General features: G+C 47.0%; 1 protein-coding gene across 2 annotated transcripts in view; it reads left to right on the forward strand.

Annotated features, from left to right (window-relative positions):
* LOC129637459 (BOS complex subunit NOMO1) overlaps positions 1–12,686 on the forward strand; it is a 58,356-nt gene that overhangs the window by 23,919 nt on the left and 21,751 nt on the right. For both annotated transcript variants that reach the window (XM_055561631.1, XM_055561632.1), the window contains exons 12-17: positions 3,030–3,204; positions 4,568–4,709; positions 5,919–6,050; positions 7,298–7,434; positions 8,916–9,003; positions 12,449–12,512. In XM_055561631.1, coding sequence (XP_055417606.1) covers positions 3,030–3,204; positions 4,568–4,709; positions 5,919–6,050; positions 7,298–7,434; positions 8,916–9,003; positions 12,449–12,512 — 738 coding nt within the window. The remainder of the gene's footprint in view (positions 1–3,029; positions 3,205–4,567; positions 4,710–5,918; positions 6,051–7,297; positions 7,435–8,915; positions 9,004–12,448; positions 12,513–12,686) is intronic.

The raw sequence follows: 12,686 nt of genomic DNA on the forward strand, positions 1-12,686 counted from the left end.
CCTTCACGAGCAGTTCTGAGCGCGACTCTGAGTGAGGCACCGAGGTGAACGCTGGGTGTGTAAAGTGAGCCAGACCAATGTTGCAAAGGCACGGCTGTGGTCTTCCTGGGCTTAAGGCGAGGAGTCAGTGACTGTAAGTTACGGAGGGTGTGCCGGAAGCGCTTGGGGACCCCCAGGGGACTTCCTTCAGGTTGGGGGCTGTGGAAGCCGAGACCTTCGGGAGGACTGAAAGGTAGCCGAGTGGACGACTTGGCAGGTGGAGGGGTCAGTGTGTTGCAGGAGGGGGGCTCCTCCTGGAAGTTTCTCTGGGAGAGGGGTGGGGGGGACAGACAGCATGGGTGGGGGTGACCGTGAGGCCTTGTGGCCATCTTGTGTGGGTGAGCTGTTCCCCAGCTGAGTGGAGACCCTGGATGGGTTTTCAGCAAGGGAGCTGTGAATCAGGGTGCTTTGGAAAGATTTTCTTTTCTTCTCCTGACTGCTGTGTGGGGAATAAATGGGGCGAGGGGAGACAGAGTAAACTTGAGGGAGTAAATAGGAGGTGCTGGAGGAGTTTGCTGGAGGAGATGGTGACCAGTGGGACCTGAGACCGGGTTCTGGGGGGAGGGAAGGAGTGGGTAAGCTTGATGGGTGATAGGCCTGTGCCTCAGAGCCCAGGTTTCCTGTTTTAGCCATTTGGGTAGATGGAGGAGGTACCATCCCCATTCATGGAGGTAGGGAAACGTAGTTTAATCTTACATTTATTCTTTGAAATGGAATTTTGAATCAAAGAGAAACAGCATTCTTTGAATATCTTTGGAAAAGCTGATCATTTTTCTTTTGGTTCATATAGCACATTTGTCTTTTAATTCGTTGATATTTCTTACTTTTTCTTTCATGCTCTTTTAAAACATTATTTATTTGAAAAAAGAAAAAAACTGAGTTAAATGACAGAATGTAGCTATCTCACTAGGCACCAAAATTACTAATTTTTCTCCATAAATGTATTAAATTCTGATGAAAGAATTTTTTTTTCCAGAGTTTAAACTTTTTATTTTGTATTGGGATATAGCCCATTACCAGTGTTGTCTGATGAAAGAATTTATTGACACAAATTGATTTTTAAGGGCTTCAATATAACAAACACTTTCCTACCAGCTTTTTAGTTCTTTTTCTAAATGAATGTGTATTTGAGGTGTAGTGTAATTGGTCACTTCTCTTTAATGGCGAATATGAGCTAAAACACATCATATGGTTAAAGTATTAAAACTTAAGGAAGGGGGTTCCAGTTGTAATGAATAAGGGGACCTCCCCCCACCGAAAAAGACACAAATGAAGAGTGTATGGAAGGGCCTTGAGAACAATTCTTTAAGTATTCCCTTCCTGTCGATTTTCTCTGAAAGCACACAGCACAAAAAAGAGGCAAACCTTTGCATCCAGATCAGGGGTTGGCACACTTTTTCCATCAAGGACCAGAGAATAAGTATTTTAGACTTCATGGGCCCATACAGTCTTTGTGACGAAGCCCACCATAGACAATTCATAAATGAATGGGCGTGGCCATGTTCCAGGAAAACTTTATGTGCGCACACTATAATGATGTACTTTTTATATGTCACGAGATAGTCTTTTGATTTTTTTTTTCTTTTTAACCCTTTAAAAGTGTGAAAACCATTCTTAGCTCATGATTCCAACCAAAACAGGTGGCTGGTGTGACTTGACCCGTGGGCTGTGATGTCTTACCCCCTGCTCTCCAGCCTGAACCCTGGTGGCCAGCCTGCACGTCCGTCTAGAGCAGTGGTTCCCAACCTTTTTGGCACCATCCATCTAGAGCAGTGGTCCCCAGCCTTTTTGGCACCAGAGACCTGTTTTTTTTTTTTTTTCTTTTTTGAGATCTGTTTTTTGGAAGACAGTTTTTCCATGGTCTACGGGGAAGGAGGGGGATACTGTGATGATTCAGGTCTTTATTTATTGTGCGCTTTATTTCTTTATGACATCAGCTCCACCTCAGATCATCAGGCATTAATTAGATCCAGGAGGCTGGGACCTCTGCTCTGGAGAGACGACTGTGGCCTGCACCGCTTCATGGTTCCTTCTGCTGTTTTTTCTTTGCAGCCGAGTGGGCATGCCAGCATCTAGTGCACCCCATTATTGTCCAGCACTGAATCCAGCATTTTTTATTTACTTCCTGTCAAAAGTAGCAACTGATTTTTATCTAAAGCAATTCTCTTGAAGATTACAAAATGTAAATTTTAGGCAGTTGAAGAATTGCTTGTGACCTCTGGCTGTGGGACATGATTACAACTGACTAAACATGAAGACGGCCACTCAGTGGACACTGGGCTTTGCTGGTTTTTATTAGTGGGTAGATGTGCCTTTCATGTGCTTCTGGAAATGTGCCATGTCGTACTTTACACTCTGCTCATTTGCAGTCTCCAGTCTGAGTCATTACCTTAATAGGGCTTTTCAATTATAAGTTGCTTCTGTAGCTCCTAGCTCCTAAGGAGTTCAATTTTAGCTCTGCATTTCTTTAAACTTAATTACCTTTCCTATTCAGATCTCTCAGATTGCTTTTCTCTGTGCATTATATATAATCACAGGCGAGGAAGCCGTCTTTGATAACCCTGCCTTGTTTTATCGCCTGGGTAATACCACACTTCCTTAGGCAGCTTACAGCTCTTGCTTTTAAGGACTCGTCCGCATTCTTGGTTGTGGCTGCTCCACTGTCAACGACCCAATTACCTGAAACATTTTTATCATCCACAAATTGTCTGAAAACCGCTTCTGCAGTGGGGAATGGCCAGCTGTCACCCAGAACACACAAACAGCCCCAGGCCCTCCCTCTGCCTTTCCATGTGCAGAAAGAGGTCCAATCTTCTTTTTAATGATTGCTTATAAAACTGGAGTCGTTTGGTCTGTATTCCTGTCTCTTCATTAAGATCACACTAGTCCCAGGGATGAGGGCTGGAAGCGGGATGCAGAGTCTGGGTTGCAAGCACCTTTCCTGTGATAATTGAGTTCTCCTGCTGGGCTGAATGGTCCTCTTGTTGCAGGTTCAGTGTCTGTGGCCAGATATCAATCATTCGCTTCCCTGACACAGTCAAGCAGATGAGTAAATACAAAGTTGTCCTGGCCTCTCAAGACAAGGACAAGTCTCTGGTCACCGTGGAGACGGACGCTCAGGGATCTTTCTGTTTTAAAGCGAAACCAGGGACCTACAAAGTTCAGGTATGACGAGTTTTGTTCTGTTTAAGATATTTGAAAAACAAACAAACAACAACAACAATGATTTGAAAGGATTGTTTTAGGATGGGCTCAGAGAAGGAGCGTTTTCGTTCGCAGCCGCTTGTTTTGACCACGTTACATTCCCGCGTGTCACGGTCAGTAGAGCAGATCGGCAGCTGGCTTGAAAGGGTGCAACAGGTGTTTCTCTTCCCGTCCTGATGTTTATTAGGGGTTAGCACCAGGCTGCCAGTCACATGTCTGCCTCCTCAGGCTTCTGGCTGCTGTAGAATATCCATGGGTCCCCAGAAGAGATCAGAGTGAACTCTCTATTAGTGGCAGCTCAGTTACATCCACAGAGCATGGCTTCTGGACCTTGAGGCCAAAATGAAGCTTACATTTCCTGCCCTGCTGTAAATCGGAGATGCTGAGCAGGCACCCCCGATTCCTCTATCCATCTCCCTGGTGAAGAAGCCGGGGAGACCCTGGCCTGTGGTCTCACCGCTGGGGTGAAGGCCTGAGCACAGGTGGGGGCAGGAGGCCAGAGGTAAGACAGAAGCAGAGGTTCAGCCCAGCAGCCCTGCACTGAGACCATGTCAACTGTTGCTCCTTCTCCTCCGTGGGGAGGAGCAGGGGATGGGCGAGAGGAGGGAGTCAGGGAGGGTGCTTCTAAGACTTTGCTCTCCTCCAGGCCAGTGGGATCTCCCCACTCTGAGGAGGTGGGGTAGGGGCACAGCCTTCCCCCTGCATCCATGAACGGCATGCTGTGTGGGTGGTCAGCTCCTTTACCAGCCAGCCCGCTTCTTGTGATGTTGGTCACATAGACAAGCCTTTAGAGACTCCTTCAGAGGCACAGCCAGGGACTTTTCCAAGGAAGGACAGCTCTGGAATGTGATCTCTCTAGGGATGAAGAAGGCCAACACCGCCTCCTCTCCCAGCCCCTCTTGTGAGCCTGAGAAAGGCACGCAGAAATGAGGGAGGAAGAAATGGCCCAGGTCCACTATGGTCATCCACGTGGCTCCACAGGCTCACAGTTTGTCACGAGTGACCTCACGCCAGAATCAGGTTCTAGGATTTAGTGTGGTCTCCACCCAGGATACACACGATCGATAACAGCTTTGTGTGCCCCGATACGCTTTTGTGTGCACCCTGACACCACGGAAGGCTGGTGTTCTATGTCTGGTTACAAATACAGTTTCTTCACACCAGCAATATGCAGATTTGTTGTGATTCTAAAACTATGCCTAGGAATGAACCTTCTCCTTCAGAATCCGTCTAGCCTCAGGCCCAGATGGATGATCCGGTGTCCTGTTGGCCAGGGAGCAGCAACCCTGGTGCAGCCGCTGACCTCGTCCTGTGTGTCCGGCAGGTGATGGTTCCTGAGGCAGAGGCCAGGGCGGGGCTGACGCTGAAACCCCAGACGCTGCTGCTGGCTGTGACCGACAGGCCTGTGATGGACGTGGCCTTTGTGCAGTTTTTGGCATCGGTTTCTGGGAAAGTCTCTTGTCTGGGTAAGACGTCAGTTGAAAGCAAGAACGGATGAGTTCGAAGAGGCAGGCTGAGAGAGGCGGGATTTGGGTGGGCTCTTCCTCACTGGGCGGCGGCGAAGGTGACAGCAGAAGCTGATCGGGGGAGTGCTGTGTGTGAGGCCGTGTTGTGTGCGGTTCTTTCTGAATAATCGCCGCAATCACCGGAAACATTTCTCTGGGAATACTCCTGCTTTGGCTCCCAAAAGAACATGTGGGATTCTTTTTCTGAAAGGAGTTGGGCCCAGGTTTCAGTCCCAGCTCTGTCATTTACCAGTATGAGACTGTAAGCATTTACTTGCCCAGCCTCAGTTTTCCTTCAATAAAATGGGAATATGGCTGCTCTCAGAGGGTTTTCATGAGGCTTAAATGTGGTCATATCAAGAGGCTGTATAGCGTAGTGGTTATGACCATAGACTCCGGAGCTGGATCACATGTGTTTGAACCATTGCTGTGTGATGTAGGGTAAGTGACTTAACCTCTCTGTGCTTTGAGTCCCTCATCTGTAATGTAGGGATGTTAATAGTACCTGCCTCACAAGGTTATTGTGACGATCAAAGGAGTTAATGTGTGTATGGTAAAGAATCTGCCTGCAATGTGGGAGACCCAGAATTGATCCCTGGATCAGGAAGATCCCCTGGAGAAAGGCATGGCAACCCCCTCCAGTCTTCTTGCCTGGAGAATCCCATGGACAGAGGAGCCTGGCAGGCTACAGTCCATAGGTTCTCAAAGAATCTGACACGACTGAGCAGCTAACACTTTTTTCATAGCCATTAGAAGTACCTGGAACACAGCAAGAGCCATATAAATCTTTGCCATTATTTGTAATATGATGATGATGATGATAAAGGGCCCAGTTCTGTAGCTGGTATGAAATGGGCATTCAGGAAAGTTTCACTGCCTGTCTGACTTTTTCTCTGGCTCCCCTTGGTGCTCCATAGATACTGTTTCTGCCAGTGCAGTAAATGCTGGGCAGCCTCATTGCTTGGTGCCAGTGCCTTACGTGATGGGAGAGGTGGGGATGTGGGGAAGTGTCTTAGAATCAAGTAGATGCCTGTTAGCTTTGAAGGACCCCTCCTGGGGCTGCCCTCCAGGAGCTAAGTGGTAGCAAGCAATACACAGCAGCTGAGGGTTGGAACAGGTGCTGTGGTTCCCAAAGCCGCCAAGCGAGGCCCCTGCATCTTTTCTCTGCAGACACTTGCGGTGACCTGCTGGTGACCCTGCAGTCCCTGAGCCGCCAGGGCGAGAAGCGGAGCCTCCACCTCTCTGGCAAGGTCAACTCGATGACTTTCATGTTTGACAACGTGCTGCCCGGAAAATACAAGAGTAAGAACTGAAGGCAGCACTTCCTGTCTCTGTAAAGTTTCTGAAAACTCGCTCTCTAGTTGCATCCCAACTGTACTTGTTTAACTCTTGTTTGTCTTTGTCCTTTGACCTTGAATTTGCATTATTTAGCTTGGGCAGTAATGCAGGAGTTGAGGCTTCTGAACCAACTGCCACCTCATCAGGATGATCCACACACTTCTCATGCCATTTTATTTGTAAATTCCTGAAAACAGTGTCACATGATTACACTGATGTATTCTACCACTTAGCAGCTGTGTGAGCCTGGTAGCTTACTTGATCTCCCCGGGACTCGGTTTCCCCTTCTGAAGTAGGAGTCACAGAACCTTTCTGCAGAGTGATGGAATCCGGTTTGTAAAGCCCCGGCACAGTGCCTGGGAAGGAGAAGGCACTTTTCCTCATCTTCCTCAAGAAGCTGCCCATTGCCTATATTTTTGCTCTGTCAGAATTGAGCTTGAAGCTGCTGGCTGTAAACAGCCTCGAAAGTAGTAGACTGATTTTTCAGGCAGATTGTATTTTCTGTTAATGTTGGGTGTTGGCAAACTATAATCTGAAGGCAGCTGCCTGTTTTTATGAAAAACAGTTTTATTGGAACACAGCCACACCCATTTGTTTGTGTGTCATCTGTGGCTGCTTGTGTGCTGCAGAGGCCGAGTTGAGTAGTTGAGACTTGTGTGGCCTGCAGAGGTGAAAATATTTACTCTCTGGCCCCTTAGAGAGCAAGTTTGCCAGTGTCTGAATATCTTACCTATAGCCTGGTCTTAGGCTCAGTTGGATTTCCTTGTTAGTGATTTTAATGGCCATTGGTTTCAGTTGTTTTTTTTTTTTTAAGCAATTACTTACTCCCAGCATGGCCAGCTCTGTATATATACCTACACACACATATTTGTTTGTATGTATGTGCATATAGGGGCTTCCAAGGTGGTTCAGTGGTAAAGAATTTGCCTGCCAAAGCAGGAGACAGAGATTTGATCTCTGGGTTGGGAAGATCCCCTGGAGAAGAGCATAGCAACCCACTCCAGTATTCTTGCCTGGAGAATTCGGTAGAAGAGCCCGGCAGGCTACTCTCCGTGGAGTCTCAAAAGAGTCGGACACGACTGAGCGACTTAACAATAAGAACAGCATGTGTATAAACTCACTCACGCACTTCATTAACACTGTTTTTCTGGGGGTATTCAGGGAGGTGATGTGCTCTGCCCACATGGGTGTCCATGTCATGTCCTTTGCAGTCAGCATCCTGCATGAAGACTGGTGCTGGAAGAACAAGAGTCTGGAGGTGGAGGTTCTGGAGGACGATGTGTCCGCCGTTGAGTTCAGGCAGACGGGCTACATGCTCCGGTGCTCCCTTTCCCACGCCATCACTCTGGTAAGTGGGCTGCTGAAGATGCTCTTATTTGGAAGGACACTCGCCTTTTGGAGAGCGAGCAAGACTAGTGTGCCAAGAGGATCATCAGCATAGTCAAGCCAGATTTCCTTTTCTGCCCCTCAGCTCACCCACCTATTATGGAAACACTGTCAGGAAGCATTTTAAGTCCCTTAGTGGAAAGATGCCTTTGTTGGGGAGAGTTCCTCGTCCTGGCTCCACGCTAAACTCTGACTAGTGATTTTGGAAAGCCATTGATGTAGTGCAGAGCATGTGGGCTTTGTAGGCCCTGCCAAGTTCAAGTAATGTTTGTGAGCCTCCATTTTTCCTTCTGAACTTGAGATCGTAATACTCCCCAGGGTTGTAGTGAGGTATGAGCAAATCTCTCACGTATTTGAAGTTTTCCTGCGTACCCTGCTCTTTCTTAGGAACAGGTGCAGCTGAGCAGAGTTGGTTGTCCTCTTGCAGTCTCTGTGGCTGGGTTGGCAGTTACCCAGTGGGTTTTAGGATGGGAGCACCTGTGTGGCCCTGCGTAGGTCTGTTCCTGAGCTTCGTATAATCTTCTGACTTCTAGCAATGGCAGGTGTCATTGTCAGGTCTCAGTGGCAAAAGGGGGGCAAACGACAATTAAGCGGCTACTTATATTAGACACCAGAGCAGTGAGACTGGTCTCTCTAATGCCAGTTGAATGCTCGAATCACTTAACTACAAATGGTCCACAGACAGCTTTGTTACAGGAAACAGGTTGATTAATATCCAGTTGAGAACAAGCGAGAGACATTCGGGAAACCAGTCCTTGATTTCCATTTCTCTTAGACTAAGAACGTACTCCTAATGACGGCCAGCCCTTCACTGACTCCCGTCTCACCCCTACCCCTCACCTCCTCATTCACTAGCTGCCTCCAGTTCCACACCAAGCTCGGTCCCTTCTCTGGGCCTTTGCACATACTCTTCTCTGCCTGAAATACTGTGTCTTCTCCGCAACTGAGTGTAATTGCTTTTTTTCATCATTCAGGCTGAAGCCCCAGCGTTACCTGCTCGGGGGGTGGGGGGGGGGGGGCACCTATCTTGAGGCCAAGCTGAACAAGCCTCTGCAGAGGGCAGTCTGTCCTGCTCCCTGTTTATTTCCCGCTAAGCTCTGTGACTTCCTAGCTGACATCTACTGACTTCTCTGTTGACTGCATGGATTTTCTGTCTTCCCATATCACAACGTAATCCACGCTGAAAACAAGAGCCGTGGCAGCAACCAGGGCCCAGCCTTGGGTCAGCCGCATGGCAGGTGCTCAGTAAATGTTAGTTGACTGAATGAAAAAGATCACGTTTCTGTTGGAAGTTTTGGAAGGCTTTTAATTTTCCCCTGGCATCTAGCTGTTCAAATGATTAATGTGCAAAACAGATGACTGGTTCAGAAGCAGAAAGCTTATTCCTCGTCTGGGTGTCTCCGTCTTCCCTGGTAAGGCATCGTCTTGGCTTTGTTCTTGTAGGAATTTTACCAGGATGGGAATGGACCCGAGAACGTGGGGATTTATAACCTCTCCAAAGGAGTCAACCGGTTCTGCCTGTCCAAGCCTGGTGAGTCTGGAAGGATCGATGTCCTCTGAGCGAGGGAAATGGAGAGGCTCTTGAGAGTGTTCTCAGAGGTGTTTTTCCCCATCTTGGTTCAGTTTGCATCAAGCTATCGATTTTGGTTGTGGGTAATGCCTCTGGAGGGAGCAGCATTTTTACCCAGAGAATTAGAGCTGGGGGTTGGCACATGTTCCTAGGCTCTTGAGTTTGAGTTGAGTCCAAACCACAGGGCCCTTTCACTTTGAAAAATCGAACACCATCAGCCCATGATCTCTCCTGCTGAGTGATCACTCTCACCTTGCTTAAAATCCTCCAGTGGCTTCTTTTTCTCTTTGTTAATCACTTCATTGAGATGCAATTTGCAGACCATAAAATTCACCCACTTAAAATGTACAATACAGTGATTTTTAGTAAATATACCTAGCCATACAGCCATATAATTCAGTTCAGAACATTTTCATTGTTCCAGTGATTCCTTCCTGTATGTTTACAATTCATCCCTATTCCCAGCTTTTGGCAGCCACTAATCTGTTTTCTGTTTCTATGAATTTGCCTTGTTTGCACACTTCAAATAGTGAAGTCATACAATACTGTTATTTTTTAGGCTCTTTTCACTTAGCATAATGTTTTTGACGTTCATTCAGGTCATAGCAGATATTAATAATTTGTTCCTTTTTATTGGTGAACAGTATTCCATAGCATGGATATATCACAGTTTGTGTATCCATTCACCAGTTGGTGGGTATTTGAATTGTTTCCAGTTTGGGGCTATTATAAATAATGTTGATGTGAACATTTGTGTACAGGTTTTGTGTGGACATCTGTTGGGGAGATATCTAGCAATGGAATCAAATGATAAATTTATGTTTAATTTGTTAAGAAACTGCCAAAATATTTTCTGAAAAAGTTGTATTTGCCGTTTGATAGTCCCACCAGCTATGTCTGAGGGTTTCAGTTTTTCTACCTCTTTACCATTATTTGTTATTATCTTTTTGATTTGTAGCATCCTGGTGGCTCTAAAGTAGTATCTCATTGTAGTTTTATTTTGTGTTTTCCTAAGGAATAATTTAGGGACTTCTGTTGGTTCTCAAGATAAAGTGCAGTAGCCTCACTTCCCACAGTTTCAGTTACCTCTGGTCAACTGCAGTCCAAAAATATTAAATGGGAAATTTCAGAAGTAAACAGTTTATACCTTTTAAATTGAGTAGCATGGTGAAGTCTCTGACTGTCTTGCTCCTGTCTGGCCCTTTGGCACATTTACATATATGTTACCCACCTGTTAGTGTAGGTAAAACTTAGTACATAGAGGGTTTGGTACTGTCTGCGATTTCAGGCATCCACTGGGGGTCTTACCATGTATACACCACGGATAGGGCACAGTCATGTATAAAACCCTTAATCAGACCTTGAACTCCTGTGTAATCTAGCTCTACCTGTCACCCTCTGTTCCAGGCACTGTTTCTGTGTTTTAATTAGGATGCCTTTGGCTGCAGGTAACAAAATCTGTATGACAAACCCCGACAAGTGGGGTTAATTTGATTCATTAACAAAGACTAGCAGCGGGACTTCTCTGGTGGTGCAGTGGTTAAGATTCTACCCTTCCAATGCAGGGCACACGGGTTTGATCCCTGTTTGGGGACCTAAGATCCTGCATGCCATGCAGTATGGCCAAAAAATGAAAAACAAAACAAAGACTAACAGCTCAGGCATGGGTTCAGATGGTAGGTGTTAGGGTTGGTGTCTTTGTGATTCTTTTAGTCCTCCCCCCCCCCCCTTTTTTTTTAATGAACTATGCGCTTCTTTTTTTTTTTTTTTTTAATTTTTAAGTGTATTTTGGGCTTGGTCTTCATTAGTTTGTGGGCTTTTCTTTCGTTGCAGTGAGCAGGCTTCTCATTGTGGTGGTTTCTCTTGTTGTTGAGACGGGCTCTCGGGCACGTGGGCTTCAGTAATTGCAGCTCCTGGGCCCTAAAGTGCTGGCCCAATAGTTGTGGTGCAGTGGCTGAACAACAGCAGAACGGGCTTAGTTGCTCCGTGGCGTGTGGAATCTTCCTGGACCAGAGTTCAAACCCTTGTCTCCTGCATTGGCAGATGGATTCTTTACCACTGAGCCACTAGGGAAACCCCCACTTGGTTTTTTTTTATTTTCTGCTTCGTGTTTTCAAGGTGCCTACTGTTGCTCCAGAAAACTTACGTCCAAGGCAAGAAGATGAGAGGAGGGTGGGCAAACATTTTCCATGCCACATCCTCCAGGAGACTTCCTTTATGTCTTATCATCCAGAACCATGTCTCATCGCCACTTCTAGCTGCAAGGGAGCCTGGGGCAGCTGGATTTGCTGCTGGAGGCTGGTATGCTTTCACCCTGAGTGTAAGCCGGAGCTGCTTTGAAGGCAGGAAGGCAGCTGTTAGGGAGACAGCCAGCAAGCCTATGGTTCAGATGCTGTGCTCTGCCGCAGCGCCCTCCACCCCACCCGCCTTCACTTAGCTCTGCCTGCCCGCCTGTCACTTCTTGGTTCTGATGTTCCTCCCCAGGGAGGCTAGTGCCCCAATGTCGCTGGGAGCTCTGCTGTGCTTGTGCCCACGAGGCCCAGTTCCTCCCCGGACTGCACCCATCATACCTGGTGGCTGTGGAACCCTTCTCTCTCTCTGTAGATGGCAGGCCCCATGAAGGCAGGGCCTCTGCGTGTTCCCTACTCTGTGTCAACACCTGACGCAACCCCTGGCCCAAGTGTTGCCCTGTCAACACTTGTCAAATGAAAGAACAAAGAAAGTGAATGTAGAAACCTAACAATTTTTTTTTTTAGGTAACTGCACTGAGGCTTGATCAGTGTGATAAGAACGAATTTGAATGAATTTCATGTTTCGGTTGGGCGGATGGCCAGAATGCTGGTGAAAGAGCATTTGGGAGAATCCACTGTTACACTTGGCTCCTTCCTGAAACTGTATTCTGCTGGCAAACGACATCATATGCCCTTAATCTGAGTGTTAGCCTGATGCGCTCATGGCGTGGAAGTGTTTCCTGTAGTTATTTCTTGGTTTTCTGGGACTTCCCTGCCCCATGCACCTTTTAGGAATATTTATAGGACAGAGTCCAGACTGTGGCTGTCTTTTGGCTCTTTAACAGAATCTGTTAAGTAGGAAATTCTCAGTCTGAATCCCAGTGGAAATATACTTCCTGTTCCTCCTCGTGCATGTGTCTGTTAGCTTGGCCTGCGCAGAGTAAACTACTGTGAGCTGTTAAATGATGGAAAATGAAAATCTTGACCTGGTGAGCAGACCTTTGAGCAGATGGGTCACTGGTAAGACGCTGTCCGTAGGCAGCGGAAAAGGCATTTCAGATCCTGTATGTGATCTGTTAGGAAGGAGAGGCACTGCCTTGGGATTCCAGATGTTGGAATTGCTCAGTGGAATAGATGCTCTTCTCTGAAAATGACTTTTGATTTCCTGGCTGCAGGTGTGTACAAGGTGACCCCTCGCTCCTGCCACCGGTTCGAGCAAGCGTTCTACACCTATGACACGTAAGCCGGATGCCGACTGCTCTGTGCTGTCTGTGGAGGGGGGTGAGCGTGGATCTCTGCGACAGTTATTTCTGAGAACAAGGGAGTTTTTTTGTATGTTTTCTGGAAGCAGTAAGGTTAGGCAGTGAAAAGAATTTGCAGATAAGGATTTTAAGACACTTGGGTAAATAACCG

This window comes from Bubalus kerabau, chromosome 23 (genome assembly GCF_029407905.1).
Source record: "Bubalus kerabau isolate K-KA32 ecotype Philippines breed swamp buffalo chromosome 23, PCC_UOA_SB_1v2, whole genome shotgun sequence".
Classification (NCBI taxonomy): domain Eukaryota; kingdom Metazoa; phylum Chordata; class Mammalia; order Artiodactyla; family Bovidae; genus Bubalus; species Bubalus kerabau.